At 47.6% G+C, this 21,135-nt stretch overlaps 2 protein-coding genes across 3 annotated transcripts; both read right to left on the bottom strand.

Annotated features, from left to right (window-relative positions):
- Positions 1 to 514: 514 nt before the first annotated feature.
- On the bottom strand, positions 515 to 16,890 carry PCBD2 (pterin-4 alpha-carbinolamine dehydratase 2). 2 transcript variants are annotated; one of them, XM_015875767.2, is made up of 5 exons: positions 16,759 to 16,890; positions 15,453 to 15,584; positions 2,327 to 2,407; positions 1,528 to 1,628; positions 515 to 713 (listed from the first exon to the last, which is right to left on the bottom strand). In XM_015875767.2, exons 1-4 carry the CDS (start codon positions 16,831 to 16,833, stop codon positions 1,533 to 1,535), a joined length of 384 nt encoding a protein of 127 aa, XP_015731253.1. In that variant the 5' UTR covers positions 16,834 to 16,890; the 3' UTR covers positions 515 to 713; positions 1,528 to 1,532. The 2 variants fall into 2 exon arrangements, with proteins under 2 accessions (XP_015731253.1, XP_015731255.1); XM_015875769.2 differs by lacking the exons at positions 15,453 to 15,584; positions 16,759 to 16,890 and adding an exon at positions 8,902 to 11,830.
- A 53-nt stretch (positions 16,891 to 16,943) lies between these two features.
- TXNDC15 (thioredoxin domain containing 15) lies at positions 16,944 to 20,231 on the bottom strand. Its single transcript, XM_015875763.2, has 5 exons — positions 20,051 to 20,231; positions 19,598 to 19,953; positions 18,575 to 18,738; positions 17,906 to 18,036; positions 16,944 to 17,372 (listed from the first exon to the last, which is right to left on the bottom strand). The coding sequence occupies exons 1-5, from the start codon at positions 20,214 to 20,216 to the stop codon at positions 17,176 to 17,178; spliced, it is 1,014 nt and encodes a 337-aa protein (XP_015731249.1). The 5' UTR covers positions 20,217 to 20,231; the 3' UTR covers positions 16,944 to 17,175.
- Between the last annotated feature and the right edge of the window lie 904 nt (positions 20,232 to 21,135).

Below are 21,135 nucleotides of genomic sequence, written 5' to 3'. Positions count from 1 at the left end.
AGCCCTGAACAGTGCCCCAGCATCCTGCCCTCACCTACATGGGTGGAGGAGAGCTGAGGGGATGCAGGAGAAGGCAATGGAGCTGGGTGGCTCCGCCTGGCTCCCAGTATGGATTCACAGAACCACAGGATGGGGGTGAGAGACGTTGCAGGGATGAGGAGCTCGCTGGGGGTTCCCCACATAATTGGGCTGCAGCTCAGAAATGCCCCAGTAATAAACAGCTGAACAAGCACTGACCTGGAGAACACACTGCTGTGAGTGTTTTGAAGCCATGCTCCTCCTCTTGGGCTGGTTCTGCTCCTTCCTCAGGCTGGGAGCTGCGACGTATGGTGGCTGCACAGCTCTGTGCCATACGGACAGCGGCGTCCAGGGAGAAATTAGCTGGTGGGGATTTTTTCCTCCGAGTATGTAAATAAATATCAACACTTTAAACCAAAGACCACCCAGCGACTAAATATTATTTATCTTCAAACTAAACAGCTTTGTCACATATGTATAATAATAAAGAAACAAATTACAAAGGAGGAATTTGATTTTATTGGCTTGATGCAAAGCGTTGGCATTCTGTATCAATTTCTAACAGCAGAGTTTGCACCATTCATTGCAGACACCATCCAAACTTTGGGTGAGACTCGTTTCATTCCTCCACCAGGAACTGGAGACATCACAGCCCGACTTGAAGCTGAAATCCACCACTCCAGTGGGGAAAGGCACTATGAAGCAAAGAACATTGGAGCACGTTGCTTGAATCCAGGTCTTCCTTAGGTTTTAATATCAATATCCATCAGCACCAGTAAAGCCCAACACCTCCCATCTTGCCTCCTGCCACCAATTAGCACGTGATACTGCACTTGCTAAGCATTAACAAAAACACCATTCCTATTTTACCGACAGCAGTATCTGCATTTCAGCTACTGGCATTTTGCATCCCAAATAGCTGACAGACCACACACTGCACACACACCCAGAATAGACCCTGGCAGCTGCTGCCCCTCAGTGTATGTCTCAGTTCCCAGCCGTGCCCTCGGTGACCCCCAGCCGCGCTGCAGGCATTTCACAGGGGTCACTCTGCCAGTGCTGCACCCGAGGGGCTCGCAGGGCACACAGGGACTGGCAGCCACAAGAAGGGTGAGCATAGCTCCAGCTGAGCCCAGCTTAGCAAGAATCCTGCTAATGCTGCTTCCCTCACTGCCGGCACCTGGCCAGGCTCCTCTTCCCCTCTTGCAGGTACGAGCAGAGCTAACAGCTCCATCCTCCACCCAGCACTACACCCAGAGTTTTATTAACAGCACCGGGAGCTGAGACCTGGTGCTATTTGCTGAAGCAGCAAGGGGGATATGGAAGTCAGCACTGAAACTGGTGAGCACAGGCTCACAGGAGTCTCTCAGATAAAAGCCTTAAAGACAAACAAAGCTATGCCACTCTTTATAGAATACTTTGTCCCTTCAGGGGGGCTGTGAAATCAGAGTTACAGTGAATGAGGGACACCATTCAAAATACAAGGCAGTGCCTTAAAATGCTGTATACCTGCTTCATACGGAGGCAGCAGCCTTGTCAATGAACTGAGCCAGATTCAAGTCTCTCTTGGTCAGCCCGCCGCAGTCGTGGGAAATGAGGGTGATCTGAACCTGCCAAGAAGGAGCAGCAAGGTGTTACAAGGACGGTGTCCCATGGGGAAGCCATGTCTGCCCACCCACAGCTCCTCCAGGTGTATCTATGGGACAGCATGGATCTGCCAATACTGCAACACAATGCAGTGAGAAGCACCAGGAAATCAAAATGATGGGGAGCAGTGGTTCCCCCCCCCTCACACAGCACCTTTCTTCCAAGGGTTGCAGAGTGCATTCTAACCTCTGTAATAGTAAGACCAGCAGCAGCCAGGCAATGTTATACACAAGTTTTATAAGCTGCTATACTGAGACATGGGCTGGGGATGTTTAACAAATCCCAGTTTAGGCTGCCATCCAGGTACCTGCACGTTGCACAGACAGAAGTGAGAGCTGGTGGGCACTCAGAGGTTCCAGCACAGCCACTCACACAGGCTGCCTACAGAAGAGGTTTAAGGCTTCTGCTCTTAGCTCTCAGCCAGCAAGGCAAAGTGCCAGCCCCAAGCCACACGGCAAGCAGCTGCAAACAGCCGGATGTCTGGTGCCAGCTCACTGCTACCAATCACAGTATCTCTTTAAAGTCCCACATCTCTAGAGAAAGACACATCACCTCCCCATTCCCTCTGCTCCTCCACTGCACACAAACCACAGGAAGGGCACAGAGGACGGGCCAGTGCTTTGGTGTGTGTGTGTGTAACTCAGGCTGGTGGGCACGTTACCTTGCTGTAGACGTTGAACCATTCCGGGTGGTGATTCATCTTCTCTGCCTGTAGAGCAACTCGTGTCATAAATCCAAACGCCTAAGGGAGAAAGAACAGAGAGGAAAGCCTTCCTCCATCTGCTGGGATGTAGATGGCAGATGTTCTGGCAGCTGATCTGCAAGATTCAATCTGAAATCTCAGAACCTGCTGGAGAAATGTTTTTGGTCCTTGAGCCACCAAAGCGCTTCCTGACCTCACTGAAATCCTCCCCTTTGAGTCCTGGTGAATCACTGCTCAGTGTTACTTGCTCCAGGATTCAAAGCTGTTGCACAGGAACAATGATTTTACCCTTGGCACCCAAAAATGGTTTTTAACATCCATCCCAGCAGCCCTCACCCTCACTACATCTTTGCCAATGTGCTGTTTCCATCTAGGGCCCATGCCACAATATTCCCATACTGGACAGATACCATTCGCAGAAACACATCTCCTCACGTAACTATTTTGCTATTTATTTTACTTGGGGGGAGAAAGGAGGCAGGTGGCTTTGCCTCTCTGCTTTATGAGGAAATATTTTACCTTAAGTGAGTTAAAATGGGTTTCCCAATCCTCTGCCCCTATATTCTGCACAGGACTTTCCCCCAGGATGCAGGTTTTATCACGGGCTCAAGAAGAAAATAATAGCATGCCCTTGCCAAAATGCTTAAGAGCAAATCACTGCATTATAAAGAAAATGAGAATGTCCATGTAAATCAAGAATGCAATTATGCAGCAGGGTCCAAAGGGCCTCAGTGCGTGTGCAGAACGCCTCCAAGCCAACGGGCTCTATTCAAGCTGCGCTCCATCCATCAGGGTTGGGACCTAAATTAACATGCAAAGCAAAAGTAACATCCACGGTATAGTCTGGTTTGTATTAGAATGCAACGATCTCGACAAAGGCCTATCTGATTTAGGTAAGTTTTTAGCACTCATTTATGGAAGAGAATGTATATAGCCTGCATTCCACCAAGCGATGGCCGCTTCAAACAAACATGTGGTCAATGAATAACATATAATGGCTGATAATAGTTTCAGTCTTTTTTCCTCTCACAAATTACAAAAACCTTTAAGGAAAAGAAAAAAAAAAACCAGCATCGGTGCCTGGATGAAGTATGACTTTGTTACTCGCTTTGCCAGCCCAATGAATGCAAACGTTATAATCAGAGAAAATCATTCCAATGAGGCTTGTCATTTGGAAATCACCAAACTGTCAGCAATTAAAAAGCTTTTTTCCTTGACCCAAGAGCATTCCAAAATTCGGGAAATCCAACTTCCCTTGAAGCTCTCATTTGGTTTCATTTTCCTCGGAGCGAACAATTACTGTTAAAAGATGGCCCATGTTCCAGCAGCACGCGGTGCACAAAGCGGTACGATGTACATCAGCAACCAAATGCATCTGCATTAAAAGCTCTGAAACACTGCATTCAATAGCTCTGAGACTGCCCAGGGTCACAACAAGAATCAAACGAGACTCTATTAAGATTGAGGTCTTAGGGAATCTATTGACAACCCATACATTTCCACAGCAGCCTATACAGAGAGAAATTAAGACAGCATTGCAACCACTAATGCATTGCCTTTGTAGAAAGAACAGCAGAAAGAAAGCCAGATTAAACCTATGGAAAGCCCCACCAGGGTCTGTGCGTCCATCCAAGCAGCTCTGACATACAGACATACCTGGGTTATTGGGACTGGGGTAGCCCAAAGCCCACAAGGGATTCCCAAGCACACTGTGCACCCACACTCGTGCCCATGCCCCGCTGCTCTCCCTGACTGCAAACTGCTGAAGCCCCTCACTTTTGTGTACCAGCTCGTTTCAGTTACACACAAAATAGAAGCATCTCCCGCTAAGAAAATGAGCTACAGTTCCACCAAGCAATTTCACCAACGCAATCTCCATTACGGTCCTAAATACTTCCTCTGCTAATTAAATGAATTGGAATGCTATTGTTTGGAAATCGCCTTGATATTTGTAGAGCCGTAACCTCTCTTTGAGAAAATACAATTGGCTCTGCTAGGAAAAGATATTTAGACTTGATTAGATATGAAAACACTATTACATAAAATCAGTTTGGACATTTCTTCACGTCTTGAAACTTGATCGGTAATTTGGTCTAATTGGTGATCAAGGAAACTATCTTGTGATCAATTAAAGTAATTACCACATTCCGGCAACACAACCAACCTTAATTTGAGCAGGAGTCTGCACTTCTTCAACTTTAATTAAAAATAATGAAAATTATTAAGCAGTCTGCAGTGCAAGATCATTGCCAAGAGTGCAGCAGTGGGCAGAATCCATCAGCCCAACACACGCTACTGGGTGAAGCTAGGACAGGCTCTCAACGCCGATCGTGACCTTCACTGCACCAACAGCTCTGCAGCCCCTCTGACGTTAATGGGCACGTTTTCACATTTTTCCTTGAAAAACAAAGAGAGGGATGAGAAAGGATGCCTGCGTTTTCTAGAAGCCACAAAGAAAGGAGCCTTTGATATATTAACTATCATCAGATATTCTGGTTTTTCAGAATGAGAGGAAGACATTTCCAACATCAACCTTTCAGGACGTTTTGTCTGAAGTAACACCCGGATACACGGGTTACACCAAGCTTGATGCATCACTCAGGTCCTGGAAGATCACAGAGCCCTGCAGTGAGTCAGAAACAGCACCTAGAAAGATATGAGTGAAGCAACCCCGAGCAGACAGAGAGATCCTTGGGTGTGCCAGTACGTCTCTTCCCTTCATGTCTTTTAAGATCATGAAAGAACTAAAAGCGAAGGGTGCTTCAGATGTAATATCACTTCTAAAATGGTTTTTAAGCCATGCCATTGCATGCCTCTGTGTGATAAAAATCAGAGCTACTCTCAGAAGAACACATTAACCTCATAAAGTTATGAAAGAAAAAATGCTTTGAGAAGTGACAAAACATGCCATCAGAAAATGAGACTTAATGTGACTTTTGTTGCCAGAGAATGGGAAAGGCAGGGCTGGGCGCTGCGCTCTCAGCAGTGGGAGGAAAGCTGAAATTCCATCCACCGCTTCGCGCCGTGCTTAACAGCTTCGGGAGAATCGTGGGATCCTGGGGCTAATCTGCTATTATTCTTCCTTTCACACTTGTTAAGCAAGGAATCAATTCATCTTAACGCTTTTTAAACACGCTGCTTTTGTACGGCTCTTGCCAACATTATCTCGATGAGTTACACTTCAAAGCGGTGCGGGTCGGGGTGTCTCGCTCATACATCACCGAGCGGCGCGTCCCCGATGATGGATCACCGCAGTGCATCTCCTGAGCACAGCAGCTGACATGGCTTGACTCAAAAATGGAGGAACTCAAGAAAAACAGCCGCAAGGCCCAACGACGTGGCCGTACAACAGGCTTTATTTATTTGTTTTAAAGCGCGCGAGTTACAAAGGGAGTTACCGAGGCTTCCTAAATCCTTCAGATGCTCGGCCAAGGAAACCATATGCTAATCGCAAGTACACTAAGGGTTCTGCCTCCCATCTGTCATTATAATGCTGGAGGTAGCATTAACCTTGGCCCTCTGCGGTGTGAAGGCTACCTGTCTTCCCTTCCACATCCACCCGCGCTCCATCAGTGTCATTTATCAGTAAGAAACGAGCAAACAAAACCCATTACAACAGTGTTGTCATACACGGCAAGAGATGACCACTCTCAGGACGCTTGCTTTCCATCCACCCAAGGAAGAACCCTCCCTGTGCACAGCATATAGCACGTGCTCTCCTTTGCAGTTTGACACTTCTAACAACAAACTCGAATCACTGCGGTCCGTTTCCAAACTGGAGCAGCTTTCACACACCCAGCTCATATCACCACCTTCTAGTGAGCAACGGGTCAGCAGAGCAAAGGGAAAGCTCTCTGATATCAAGCTATACTGAGTTACATGCAGCTAGCCCTGAGAATTTAACTCAGCTCACAACAATTGGAGCTGTGCTCCCATGAAAACCCCACGCGTTGTTTCATTTTCATTCTCTTTGTTCCATTAGGAAATACTCCTGTTGTATAATTACGCAAAAATCACCTCACAACAAATAATGCAATCGACGTTTGAGAGGTAAAGGCAACACATGAGGTCTGGCGCTCATTCTGAAAGACACATTTCCACGTTGGGCTCATTGGCACCACTGGGCTGCCAGAACCACCAACAGGGAACCTGGGAAGCAGCGACTGTGCCATGGCCACGTGTCCCATCCCTCCATCCCCCACAGTAAAGGGGAGTGTGGCCGTGGAGCACTACAGACACGCTGGCATGCACTGGGACACCACTGCTGTCCTCATAAAGCAACTCAAAGCTGCATAAAACGAAGCACAACAACCAAAAAACACCATTCAGTACTTCCCTATCTACATGTTTCTGCACTTATAACTCCCACCCCATGTACTGAGCAGCACACATCCCTTACACAAACACGTATCATGCTCTGCTCTTTAAAAGAAGTCGCCTATTTGCATGCATATCGTGGCTGCAAACGCTGCCCTCCAAGTTCCACGCTGCCTATGTGAAAACCTTTACACTGTGCTCCACAAAGAACGCTGTTTCTGTCTCGCAGCACTTGTTTACAATTATGTCGGTGAAGAAACCAGCTAGCCAGCTCTATATCAAACATTTCTGACAGCAAAAGCACAAACACTGATCTATTCTAAGTAGTTTGCCACTCTATGTAATCTTGGAAAAGGCATTCCTGCCTTTGATTCTAAAAATGTTTATACTTCATACATTATGCAAATAGTTTTTATATATTAAGAAATAATGCAAGCAAAGCTCAAGTTAAATTAAATTCTTCAACAATAACCTTGCCAAAGCACTGATTTTCCTATAAAAAAATTATTCCAATTTGTTGATCTTACATTGGATGAAACATACTGTAACAATCTTCATAATTTATGTCCTGTTGGGACACTATGATTTAAAGTAACATAATACAGACCAGCATCACTGCTAATCTAAACCACCTGACCAGATAAACAACAGTTTCCCCTTCTCTCTTCATTGAGGGTATTTCTGTTTATTGTCATATGATTTACCAATTTGAAGAACACGAAGAATAAATGCAGGCAATCAGAGCCGGAGCTCTGAGGCATGGCCTTTATTCCAGGGGCGTTTGCTCATGCAGGTACCGCACAATGTCAAGCGCTGCAGGAGATGACAGACTGTGATTCCAGGAATTCTGTCCACAGGAACGCTGCTGGCTGCATGGGGAGGCTCATGTCCACACAGCGTGACCCAGGTCAGGTGCTGCTCCAGTGGGATGTGATGCCGTGCCATGCCTTGCCATGCTTTGCCATGTCTTGCACACTTTGCCATGCCATGCTTTGCCACGTCTTGCTATGCCACGCTCCAGTAGCCTTGCACTAGGGCTGCTTCCTCCATGCATGGCAGCTGACTTGCTCCTCCTGCTCCGGATTGACTCTTGCATTACACCCACCACATGCACAAGACCTGCACATCCATGACTGCTGGACTTGTTTTTCCTCATATTGGTGATAATACGATACAAAATGTTACATCTATTACCCTCTTCCCCACCACATATTTTACTTTTCCAGCAGCACCAAAGATCATTTTTCCTATTCACGTTTTTATTACAGTAAGTGATTGCACCTGGGCTTCGTGAACAGAAAGCAGATAATACACACAGTGATTCAACGAACAGACTTCACGCCCAAATTAATCACCTAATCCACCAAAAAGATTTATGAACTCGATGGGGTGCAAGCAAGGCGTCTTAAAGCAGCATTCCAACCTCCTCCTGAAGTTGTTCTTTCTTAAACAAAAGGTTCAAAGCTACTTAGACTCGCGGGACTCAATACAACCATATCACAAAGAACACTCATTTGCCTACAGGCACGTAAAATTAATTGCAGTTGTCCACAAAGTCTACTGCAAAACACACAGAAGCCCTATATTTAAAACCCCAGAGCAAGCAGTGACAAGGTCCTATCTCCACCACGGCCATGGCTGGGCTCTTCCCATTGCCTGATCCCACAGCCCTGGGGACTCAGAGTCAGCACAGCCAAGTGACAGGAGTGAACAAATTACAGTTCCTTCAGCATGCTGGGCAAACACAGCCATTGCTTATTCAGCAGTGAGAAGCATTCAGACTGTAGAGATCCCGTGCAGCTCATCACTTGGCCTTTCCTCAATGCCATTCCTTCTTACTCAACAGGGAAAGGGATGGAAAGTAATCACAAGTTCCACAATGGAACTAGAAGGTGGAAGGAATCCTCCAGCTCCAACAAGGAATGTAAAGGTTGCACTTAGGAGGTTTACACCAAATAAAAGGGCTATTTCACAAAACATGGCTTTTTAAAATGAGCTGTTTGCACCCAACCTTGAACCATTAAACAGCACAACGAAGCCCCCATTAACTGAGCACCTGCTAAAGCAATCAGTTACTTAAAATAATAACTCTCTTGGCAGTGCAACTGAGAGAACGAAGATAACAGAACTTGGTGAAATAAATGGTTGGCCCAGCATGAGGATGGAAGGGGCAACGGAATGACCACACAGTGCCCACCCTGAGCACCAACACTCACCTCTGCAGAGCAAAGGGAAACTTGTCCATGCAACGCCTCAACGATGTGTGCCCACATCTTCTTCTATGGAGCTTCAGTGCTTCGTCCCCTGGAAGGCTTATCCAAATTGGTGCAGAAGAAGAGGGAAGTTCATCAACCCATTGCATCACACTTTGGACAGAACAGACCTTGGCCACAGCAGAACTAATATATCCTTTTTCCCCCCCCAGTGCTTTTAACTTGCATGTGAAGGAATGATTTCACTCTGCAGACGCGAAGTTCTCGTGCCATACATACAGCTGATAACATAAGGAGTGCTCAGGCAAAGTTTTCCTTCGTCTTTCAGCCAAGATGACACATATTACCAGTTTAATATACAAAATATTCTCTGCTGAATATCCAAGGGCAAGCAGTCCCTGCCTATGCTAATCCTCTACATCTCTGCTCCTTATGATCCTAAGAAGACATCAAAGAGTGATAAGAAAGGTATCGCCTTGTGATGGATTAAGAGAAGCACCTGCCACTCTTATGACTACACCATCCTTCACTATTCTCTTACCACTGCACTGTGTGCAGGCTTTTTTAAAGCAGAGGACAACAGTTGACACATGCATCTTTTCAGGTAGGACAGAGATTTCAGGTGAACACATTGAACTCAGCACGAGGCCGAACGGGAGCACTGTCAGGCTTCTCACGTATAAGGCACCATAACATTCAACCAGTATTTTGCAGACATGCATTTCAAGTCCAGAAGTGACAAAAGGCTTTGGAAGAACAGTAGGAACAGGCATCTTCTCATGTTTCCCTTTGGGAATTCTCCCATCGTTTGAGAGAGGAAGGTTTTGAGAGGGTCCATGGGTTCTTGCTGCCTTTCTCCTACGTGGTCCTTTCCAACCTCAGCCACCTCATCATTCTGTAAGGGCTCCCCTAGGCAGCCCATCACATCTCCTGCTTTGCTGGATCAGGCAGGCACATGCACAACAGCCAGCAAACACCACTTGGTCACACTTCTTTCAGAACTGCACAAGTGCACGCTGTAGGGAAGCGCATCTGCACAGGTCTGTTTCTATATCAGAGCTTCTGCTGGCTGCAGGCACGCACTGCACACCATGGAACAAAGCCTCTCGCACCTTGGCCATCCACAAGCGTGTATTGGAATGCCCACTGCTACTCTCATCCCAGCACACAGAAAATCACACCTGTAATGAATGAGGAACCTAAGAGCAAATTCCACTTTCCTACAGAGTGATGAATAGGCAATAGCGGATGGTGCTGGTCCAGCCCCACCAAGCCCTTCCAGTCCATGGCCTTCAACACTTCAGCCCAACAAAACTAATGGAAGAAAACACAGAAGTGAACAGAGGGGAGGAGGAGGTTGGGAAGCTGCCCCCCAACCCCACCTGAAGCTGCTCTACAGCTACACTCGCATCACACTGATAAACCGCGGGTCTGCCAGTGGCTTTTCAGAGCAGATGTAACATTTTAGCAAACGTGATTGTTTGTGAAAGAAATAATTCTGATCAAAAAACGAAATGGCAGCCAGCGCGAGCGCTGGGCTTCGTCACTCTAATCCACCCTGACAGGAAGCAGCGAGTGGAGATTCCTACTGTGAGAGCTGCAGATGTGAAAGGTCAGCACCGGCCCGCGACTTCCAACCCGTTAACGTGTAAAGCAGGGTGCATGAAAGGACCCGGCCCGCCGCCGGTGAGCGGATGTCCGCTGAGTGGGGCTGATGGGCTGTTGGCAAGCAATGGTTAATTTTTCAATAGGCAGAGCTGCGGTTTGCTTTCAGTTGATTCTGCCAGCCAGAGTCCATTTGTAATTGCAATTGCAGAGGGTTGTATCCCGAAACGTGGCTTTCCTTCGTGCTCCCTTTTGGAGAAAGTGAGAAAACTGCGAAAGGCGATTTGCAGCTTGGAAACGTAGCCAGGCATTATCCCAAAAGCAAGGGGATGGGAAAGGTTAAACAAGCAATGCACAGAGATGTGCTTTTTGCACCTAATCAGCATCTTTCCAGCACCCCCATAAAAATAAATCTTAATGCACGAGGAATTACAAGACATGAGGATTCGTTAACTGCAAGTAACCCAATATTCTGGCTGAACATCTTTGGAAGAGGCAGCACCAGCATGCTTTGCCTCCCCTCAGAGGTGTGCAGTCGGACCCAGGGAGCAAACACAACCTGCTCACATTTGCTGCCTTTGGGTGCAGCTGTGGTTGGTGCAACGTTTGTTCCCTGTAACCCGCACAGAGGGAGCAGTCATGGCACACACTATGAATGGCTGAAAACAAGGGAGAAGCATTTCTTCTATTCCCAGAGTGCAGGATGGCTTGGGAAACCCAAATGGCATTTTGACAAATTAGTTCTTTTTGCACTTTCGGCTCAATGCCTGAAACAATGGTGTAATAATTTCTATTAAAGCGGTAATGAATCCATCTTTTCAAAGGAAGTGCTTGTACTGGAGGCAGCTGGAGAGCAGCCCAAAGGTCGGCTGGGCAGATGTCAGCATCGAGACACAACAGGTCTGCTCAGCATTGCAAACGCAGTGATGGGAAACACAACAGACAATTACAGGCAGCAAACTAAGGGTTCGTGCCCTGCAGCACAACTTAACTCATCCACAACATGAGCATCCCTAGCTGCAGTTAGCTCCTAAGGACAGGGGACGGCATCAGGCAGCAACACACAGCCGCCATCAGTACTTCCCAGCTTCCAGCACTGAGGATTTCATTTCTGCCTTGATGCAGCCCAATGGCATAGTTCCACCTGCTCTGAAGTACTGCTCATCAGGAGAAAAAACTGCTGGGTAGGTGGAAAGGTCACTGGAAGCAGGATGTGCTGACTGGGGCATCATCACCTCTAATGCCAGGTATAGAAGATGTTAAGATTGTAAATTATATGACTGCTAAGCAGGTAGATAGAGGAATGGATGGAGGGATGGAGGGATAGAGAAATGGAGTGGATGGAGGGATGGATGGAGGAGTGGAGAGATGGATGAAGAAATGGAGGGATGGATGGATGGAGGAGTGGAGGGGTGGATGGATGAAGATATGGAGGGGTGGTTGGATGGATGGGGTCCCAAACCCCCAGCTGGACCCTGACCCACCATCCCAAGGCACAGGTGTTATCCACCAAGTCAGTGAGGATCACAAAGCCCAGGAAGCTGTGCTATTGCAATAACACACACTTACTTCACTCTGTTCCGACACTCACACCGCCTCACTCGCACTATTTTAGCCCACAAGTTAACCTTTGCCAGTCCCAAGAATTTCACTATCAGTTTCTAATAAAAGCAAATGTCAGCAGGCAGATATGCCAGAAATTCATTATTTTCAGATACAAAGATTTTCTCAACTCTATAAAGTCCCTTGTAAATAACCCTGATTTATTGCAAATCAGTTATTGTATTCATAAACGCAAGGAAGTTAGTGAACAACATAACTACCAAAAGAAATACTTTCATAACTCTGCAGGTGCACAAATCATGGCATATGGGAGAGGACTCAAAGGATAATGGAAAATGAAGCAGTTTAGGAAAGAGTATATGAAAAACAGCACCTACCTAGATGGATAAAAAAACCCCATTGAGTCTTTTCATTCAACAGGCGGCCTAGCATGAAAGCCTAGCAGAGGGGGCAAGCAGACAAATGCAACACTAAAAACCAGCAAATTCCACCCAAACAAATGAAAAGGGGCTCGTCTTTTGATTGCCAAAGCTGCCAAGGAGGGGCTGGGGCTGCTCGATCCTCCAGGCTGAGCACCTGAAACCAATCAGTGCCCGGCTGCGTGAAGATTCACACGCGAGGGCTGAATTTGTGGCAAATGGGTTGGTTTCCGATCCTAATGCAGCCAACTTGCTTTATTCTGACCTCCATTTAACAAATCAACTTAATGGGCACTGGGAGTGCTATAAAACTTAACAATGGAGTGATTTTAACTTTTAAAATACAGTTATGAAGCAAAATGTTGGAGAGCTCCTTCAATACTGGAAATCAAATTAAATCTAGACATTTTTTAACAGTCTTGACAGATATAATCCTAGTTACCATGTAAATTTATGGTAAGCTGCTGTGATATTAGCCACAGGTGCTACTTTTAATATATGGCCCGCATCTGGCTGGGAATAACATTTCTCAGAGGACTGAAAATGACCTCACTATCAGACAATGGAGAAGAAAAAACGCAACCCAAAAAACAAGACCTCTGTGGCATATAAAAAGCTGGAGATGTGGCCCACAACCGAATATTTAACATAAAACTCATTTTAACTCTGCAGATTGTAGGTTAAAGGCTATTATGTTTTCAATACGCAGAAGGCGTGGACGTATTTCAGACAAACAGCCAAAAGATTATGTCTGTAAAGAGGCAATGAAACCCACAGCCTAAAAGCAAATGTTATGATCTTTGATCAACACAGAGGACAGAGCAGGAGCGGCAGCAACTCAGCTCTGCAGGTAGCACCAGGCATGCAAAATTGGAGATATGCACTTCCAGAATAGCTCGATGTTTTCTGCACATCTCTACCTAAGTTCTACTTCAAGGCTCCCCTGGTGCAGTCAAACACACGTGCTTCCATTCTCCCCATGCATTGCTCTCCAAAGTGTTTCCGCGCTGTCACCTCCACACAGGCTCATCCCTCACCTGTGTTCTGCATCCCCAAAACAGAAAACACATTGAGAAGTCTTGGAGCATTTGATTTCCTGTCATTTTACACGATGACATCAGAGGTCTCACGGAGACTTCCTATGTTAGATCTGAAAAAAACCAACCCACTAATAGCAACCCAACACGCTTAATTAAAAGCTCACCCTGTAAAAGAGGACAGCTGTAAATACTGAACCTGGCCATCACCAAGCACACCCACCCATGCCATCTCCCAGTGGCATTTTCTGCCTTGGTGTGATAACCAAAGCAAGGGCACTACATTGCCCATTGCCCCCCCAGCCCAACCCAGAGCTGCGATGTCACTGTGGGTCTGGCTTAAGGGACATGCAACCAAAGAGAAGCAAAGAGTGAGATGGGAGAAGACATGGGAGACAGGAGCATGGCAGGGCCAGAGGACCAAGCCCAACCCTGCGGTCTCCCTGGATGCACCTTGGCAGCAGAACCAGGTGTACCCAGCACAACGCAGCACCGTGCAGTGGGTGCCCACAGCACAGAGCAATCACAGAGCTCCCAGCCACAGCTTCAGGCTGCTTTCCAGCCCCTTTCAGAGAGCTGCATCTCCAAAGCCTATTTCCATGAAAATGTATCTTCAGACTAACAAACAGCATCAGCAGTTTCAAGTTCCATGTCACAAAGTAATTCCCTAAGCCAGAAGTGTCATTAGCTTGTCAGCTGTTAAAAAGGCAGCTCGGCTCTGATGGCTTTTAACCAAGCTAATCTCAGCCTGAAAGCTTCAGGAATCCAAATAACTCTCGTTTCACAGAAGTTTCATTTCATCCTCATGCTGAAAATAATATACATAAACCAAGTTCATGTCTACACATTTGCACGACTTTATAATAAAAGTCGTGTTTATATTCTTAACATCTGTTGACATATACAGACTTTGTAAACCTGGCATCGATTTTAAAGCCACAGAACTTTCCATGCATCACGAACATTATCTGTGAGGAGCAATAAAAGAGGCAACGAATCCATTAATCACAGCGATATCATCTGCGAAACGTAAATCTGGAGTACCTTTCATGTCAGCCCTGCTGCCCACAAACACACCTGACTCTGTGCCATCTGCAGGAGGGGGGTCACTGTGGGAATGGCACTTGTAGCGGACACTCACACTGTCAGCACTGCAAACAGAAAATGTGTGAACTGAAATAAAAGAATCTGTACCTCAAAGTTCTTGGTTTTCACTGAGGGATGACTCTCCCAAGCACAAGGCAGGTCCATAGCTTTGGATTTGCCCTTTGTCCCCTAAGTGGCATTTACTTGTAGCTATCAGAAATACAAGCACCAAGAAGCAGAGGTGCATCGCTTTGTTTTGTTGCATTACAGCAAATGCTCCCCTGCAACAGCAGGGCATGCTGTGCCCTCACCAGTAACACAGACATCCTCTGCCACCCCACACAGGGATATTTCACCCACCTTCCAGGACCTGCAGGGGACTCCTGCCCCTGGATGTCCATGTCAGCCCCCTGCCATGGACTCGCCCTGTGCTGTCTGCCACGGCTCTGCCTGCCCCACGTTAACTCTCAGGACTGAAAAGCAGCACCCAGGGCTTGGCATCCTCCATTCCCTCCGCATGCTCTGCTGTTTTCTGACGCTGTAAGAAAACCATCTCATCCCCACAGATGAAACATTAACACATTGCATCTCTCTGACATTGCCCAGAAGGAAAAGCTGCTGGGATCAGCAGGAGCAGCGATGAGGATTCACTGAAGAACCAATCGGCCACTGGCTTCCAGCTGGGAAGGTGAAACACAGCATTTCATTTACCCCACCTAACAAGTTCGGATTCAAACCTGATAGGGCTTGGCCCTACAAAGATACTCCCAAAGCTCCACTTACAAATGGAAATGAAAGCAATTACGTTTCCTCTGCATTAAAAACGGGATGTAGCACTAATTACCTGATTGAAGTTTTTGAAGTTGAACTCTTTGTAGATGGCATCTCTTTCACCCGACTCAGACCAGCCCGAAGCTTTGAGATCCAGCAGAACTTGGTTCCTCTCCTCTGCTGTCAGCCAGTGGGACTGGGAAGACTGTTAAGGCAAAAGCAGAGCACATCACCGCAGCATGGCTCAGCTGTTTGAGTACAACGAGAGAACCACGCCATGAAATCATGGCTACATATTGCAGAGAGGTAAATGCTTAAGATGCAAGAGGTGGAAAATTCACTGTACGGTGCATTCCTTTTTGTAGTTCCTATGACCATCTTTACTCCTGTCATTGAGAACAGCCCAGGAGTGCTGCTTCTATCGGGGCAGTGAAGATGGGATGGATGCCTTTGCACAGTGATGGGCACAGACAGCAGCACACCTGCACCCACACCTCCACCTGAGAGACCCAGATCTCTAACACAAATGAATTTCCTGCTATTCACCTTTGCTGTATGAGTAACAGATTATTTACACAATGCACTGGATGCCCAACTACAGGCTGAAAGGCACAGCGGGGCAATAGCTTCATTGTGAAAGGCAGAAACGAGGGAAGCAGATGGCACTGTATACAGCTTTACCCCTGAGAAAGACGCAGGAGAGAAGAAACTTGCTTGGGAAAGACCTATAAAGACCTACAAAGTGAGCGGGTGATGAATTTGACTCTATATGTGAACAGCCCGGTGTCAGGCTCACACTATGAACTCAGCGCTGAGACGGGAAGCTCTGTCCCTTCGGAGCAATGTTCGGATTGCTGCAGCCCTTACAGCCCCGTTCCACTTGCAGCACAGCAGCCCCGGCCGCCCGCCAGGTGTCGCCGTCCGGCCGAGCAGCGCAGAGCGGAGCGCGGCCCCCCCGGTACGGCACGGCTGGGGCGGACAACGAGACTTCCGCAGCGCTCCGGGAGCGGCGCTTCGCAGGGACAGAGCCGTTCACTGCCGTTATGCACACATAGATATCAACACTGCTACAAGCCATTGCCAGAGAGCTGCTATAGAACCACGGAACCCATCAGGCCGCACGGCTGGCGCTGCAGGGTCAACGCTGACAACCAACAGCAGGCAGCAGGGTAAACGCACGAGGAGCAGCACAACAAACCAGCGCAACGCAGCTGCCGTCGATGGGGCAGGCACGTCAACATCACACGCGCACAGCGCCATTCCTCCCTTACCAATGAGATCACGCACACGAGGCGGCCGCGCCCCCCGCCCCCCGGTCCCGCAGCAGCCCCCCTTCATTCACTTCCCTTCCATTCACTTCCCTTCCTTTCCCCTCTCACCATGGCAGCCCGGCTCCCTCCGCACCGCCCCGCTCCCAGCAGCGCCCGGCGCAGCGCGGCCCCGCCGCCCGGCATGGCTGAGACACGGCCCCGCCTCGGGAGGAGCGGGGGAGGGACCGTGGGGCGGGATGCGGGCATGGAAGGGATCCACGGTGCGAGCTGCAGGTTTGGGTCCATGAAAAATAAACAGGTCAGAGCACTTTAATAAATACTTATTTAGTTCATGTTTCTCCATGTTAGTTTACTCACCACTCTATTTACCTCGGTTCACTTGATATAGTTGGTAAATCAAGCTGATTTTCCATCAACATTATAAATTACAACAAACAAATACAACAGTTCACCCTCGGGTACTTCAAATCCACACAAAATCTGCGTTACACACAGGAAATGGTGTCCCTGTTTCAGCACCTCCAGTCACTCCTGGTGTTCATGCTCCTGCCCTGGGATCAGCCACCGGATGCTCTCAGTCCGAATGGTGGCGTACATGATAAAGCTGGCCACGAAGAGCACGGAAAACACCAGCAGCCAGTCCACTCCTTTTGTCAGGACACTGGGCAGAGGCCCCTTCCAGTCTTCCTCTGTCACAGTCACATCATTTTTAGCTTCTATACCTGGAAAAGAACGTCCTTCATCAGCACCTCTAATGATGGTTCAATACAGAACAGTTCTCTGTGTCTGCAGTTCTGTTCCCCTCCTCAGACCAAGGCACACATACAGGCAGAGCTAAATGTTTGTTGAGGTGGTTCTTAGATTTTAATAGGCTGAGTATATAGTTTGCTTATGGAAGACTGGAAAGCCATCAAGGAACTGCTGTCACCCTGCATGACACTGGCAACAATCTCAAGGTTCCCTTACTCCCAAATGAAAGATCTGGGCATGAAGATGTGCCCAATCCTTCTACCTTAAACCCCACTGTTTCCCTCTACATTGTAAAAGCAGCCCAGTCCATTCCTTGTTTCTCCATGCCTCAAAACTCAGTTCACTCAACAATCTCTGCTGGATCCTCTCAGGGTTTTCATCAAATTCACATTACAAAACAACATAAGAGGAATACATAACAATAATAAGAGGAAAGCTCTTATGGAGCTAAAACCCAACTATATAGATATCAACACTATTGATAATTCAGTGCTGCTTTACATACCTGTTTGATTAAAAATGAAGTCTTTCAGTGTTTCCAGCGTTCTGTCTGTATGATTAAATCTAGCCATAGGTTTAGCACCTTGGAAAAGGAGGATATTGGGTACAGCTACGGTTCCAAACCGAGTTGATAAGCTGGAGAACATAAAGCACATACAAGGCATGAAGGGAAAGAAATCTACTGAAGAAAGGAACAAAGGCAGCCACAGCACAAGTGTCAGCTTCACTAAATGAATCACTTCATAAGAAAATAATAAGCAGCCACTTCTTGCAGTATTAGGGATGCTTATGAATGCTTCATCAATTATGTTGATAACACAACATTCAGCAGTGGATGTTCCCTCTCCATACACACAGTGTTGTATGGATCCAGGTCTTGGTATCCAAGGATATAGAAGGTGAATGAATGATTAGAACTTCTCAGAATCGTGATACCCAAAAGGCAGCTAACAGAACAGCTTCCAGGCCAAGTAATCTACCAACAGAGAACCAACAGAGCAGCATTTCCTTCCTGCTAAGTTGGCAAGAGGAAGAAAATATGGTAAAGCTATAATCAAAAAGAAAACAGGAACAACATCTTATAATAAACAGTTACAAACACACAACTGCTTTTAAAACACAGAACTTGCTGTTGTAAATAAACTGAGACCAGAGCACAAGACCTGTAAGTTACCTGCTATGCTGCGATGCATCCAGTGCCAGGAAGCGAAGAGTGGGAAACGCTCGAGGTAAAGAATTGAAATGAGGAGCCAGGCTTACAGAAAAGCGGCACCACGGAGTATAGAACAGGACCAACGTACAGTCACTGCTGTTTGGGTTTAAGAACTCCATCAGATCCTTAGAGAGAGCAAAACAGACACAGAGAAACATTTAATTAAGTTGTCCTATGTAGGAGTGCATCGCTCAGCAATCATAAAATCATATCATAGAATGGGCTGGGTTGAAAAGGACCATAGTGATCATCATTTAAACCCCCTGCTATGGGCAGGGCAGCCATCCACTAGACCAGGCTATCAATTAGACAGTTGATGGTGTTTATCAAATAGAAACATATTTGTTTAACCCTTTTGAAAGAAATGACATTTCTTTCATTTGAAAGAATTTTTTGTTCTTAAAAAAAATTACTGAAATGAAGAAAAATACAACACAACCCCCCCAGAAAATCCACCATCTCTATCACAAGAGCCATACTAGATACAGTTACTGGTATTGGCTATAAGTACCACAAAACAAACCCAAAGATACAGATCTATACAGCACTAAGGCTGACAGCTCACCACAAGTGCACACATGAGACACACGTACTTGCAGACTGAGCTGTTGTTCCATTTACTCCAGCTCACAATGACGCAATGCACAGCCCTGCTCAAACTTTCCCCATTACACAAAGAAACCCACCACTAGGAGAGTGGTTAGGCCCTGGAACATGCTGCCCAGTGAGGTTGTGGATGCCCCGTCCTTGGAGGTGTTCAAGACCAGGTTGGACGGGGCCATGGGCAACCTGATCTAGTAAAGGTGTATGTTTGGTGGCCCCGCCAGGCAGGGGGGTTGGAACTACATGATCCTTGAGGTCCCTTCCAACCCGGGTCATTCTGTGATTCTGTGAATTCAAGCACTACAAGACACAGACACACACAGACCCAACGCTTCCCACACCCAATACACTCAGAGCTGCACGACGCCGCGGGCCGCTCACCTGGGACACGTTGAGGATCTGCAATGTATAGTTGCCGGTAGCGGTGCCGTTCCTCTCCTCGCAGCTCACCTTGGGGCTCTTCCCGCTCTCGGCGGTGCTGTTGGGCTCCTCTCCCGCTGGCAGCACGGTCTCCAGCACCACGGGAGGAGCCTCGGGCCCGCTCCCATCGCCGCAGTCCCCTCCTCCGGCCGCCGCCTCGCACGCCTCGGCCTCCCGCCCTTCACTCAGCTCTCCCGGTACCGCCGATAGCACCACGTTGTGCTGTCCGGCCGTTCCGCTGCCCAGCATCGCGTCGGCCATCTCCGCCGTCCGGTACCGCACCGCTTCACCGTCCGCACCAGGCTCCGTCACCGCCCCTGAGCCAGGAGGGAGAGATCAGCCCCGGGCCCGGAGAATCCACACCCACCCTCGTCCCAGCCCCAGCCCCAGCCCCAGCCCCGGCCCCGGCCTAACCCTCCGGTAGGGCCCGACACAGCCCGGCCAGCAGCAGCAGCCACCACATCCCACCACAGCTCTGCGTCTCCACGGACAACGGGCACTTCCGCCGGAAGTCCTCAGGCGCTTCCGCTACCGGTGTAATGCGTGCATACGTTAGAGGCGGAAGGAGACGTGCCGCCATTTTGACGCGGCTCCATCGCGTTCTCAGTCGGGATGTGACGCGATTTTGTGTCAGGGCTGCGGCCTGTGCCCAGGAAGGGACAGGACGGGCTGCTGGAGCTCACACAGCACTGCAGGGAACTGTGCCGTTCGAAATCACCACCCAGCCCACTCACTGCCCATATAATCTGTATGAGAATAAATATAGGAGGTACTTTAGGCCTTAAGATATAAAACTGAAGTTTGCATAGAGAACATACCAGAATAGCTGATAGAATAAAAACACACACACAGGGAACCCAAGAGGCTGGGGGGAAACACACCCTCCATTTCCAATTGAGATGTGGCAACCTTAACTTCAAGGCTATTTATTTCTGCTCTAAATAATCAACTAAACCTATATCTGCTCTAAATAAACCTATATCTGCTCTAAATAATCAAACCAGTCCAGCTCCAAAGCACAGCCCAGTGTCACATCAGACACATAAGTGGCATTACCAGGAAGATAAAGCCACCATAAAGCTTCCATTAAGGTCCAACTGGCACAGCTGGCAAACAAACAAACAGTGCTACTGAGCTGTGACCTGGGATAAATGAGCAGCAAAGCAACCTCCAAGGCTGCTAATAAGCCTGTACTGTGTAATTATGAATGTCCTCCATCTCTCACATATTCTTTGTGTGTTTTTAAGTCCACACAAGCATGAACACAGTGTGCTGGAGCCACTCACCTGAGCTTCATAGAAGCAGAGAACAAATCTGATCACCCGATTTTAAGCAACACCTGCACAAGCTGCACCACACACTTAACTACAATTAATTAACTTAACAATTCCTATTTACAGCAGAGATGGGTTCAAGTTATTGCTCTGACATGCTGGCACACACACACACACACACACACACACACACACACACACACACACACAAACCAAAAGCACATA

This window comes from Coturnix japonica, chromosome 13 (genome assembly GCF_001577835.2).
Source record: "Coturnix japonica isolate 7356 chromosome 13, Coturnix japonica 2.1, whole genome shotgun sequence".
NCBI lineage: Eukaryota > Metazoa > Chordata > Aves > Galliformes > Phasianidae > Coturnix > Coturnix japonica.
This window is presented reverse-complemented; position numbering and strand designations above follow the sequence as displayed.

What these genes read in the sequence shown, in the direction of transcription:
- TXNDC15 (XM_015875763.2), bottom strand. Translation starts at nt 20,216, where the DNA reads ATGGCGGCACGTCTCCTTCCGCCTCTAACGTATGCACGCATTACACCG. An exon ending in GTGTCGGGCCCTACCGGAGG is followed by an intron (nt 19,954 to 20,050) that starts GTTAGGCCGGGG and finishes CTCCTGGCTCAG; the next exon opens with GGGCGGTGACGGAGCCTGGT. An exon ending in AGATCCTCAACGTGTCCCAG is followed by an intron (nt 18,739 to 19,597) that starts GTGAGCGGCCCG and finishes GCTCTCTCTAAG; the next exon opens with GATCTGATGGAGTTCTTAAA.
- PCBD2 (XM_015875767.2), bottom strand. Translation starts at nt 16,833, where the DNA reads ATGCCGGGCGGCGGGGCCGCGCTGCGCCGGGCGCTGCTGGGAGCGGGG. An exon ending in ACTTCAAAAACTTCAATCAG is followed by an intron (nt 2,408 to 15,452) that starts GTAATTAGTGCT and finishes TTTCTCCCTTAG; the next exon opens with GCGTTTGGATTTATGACACG. An exon ending in GGTTCAACGTCTACAGCAAG is followed by an intron (nt 1,629 to 2,326) that starts GTAACGTGCCCA and finishes CCTTCTTGGCAG; the next exon opens with GTTCAGATCACCCTCATTTC.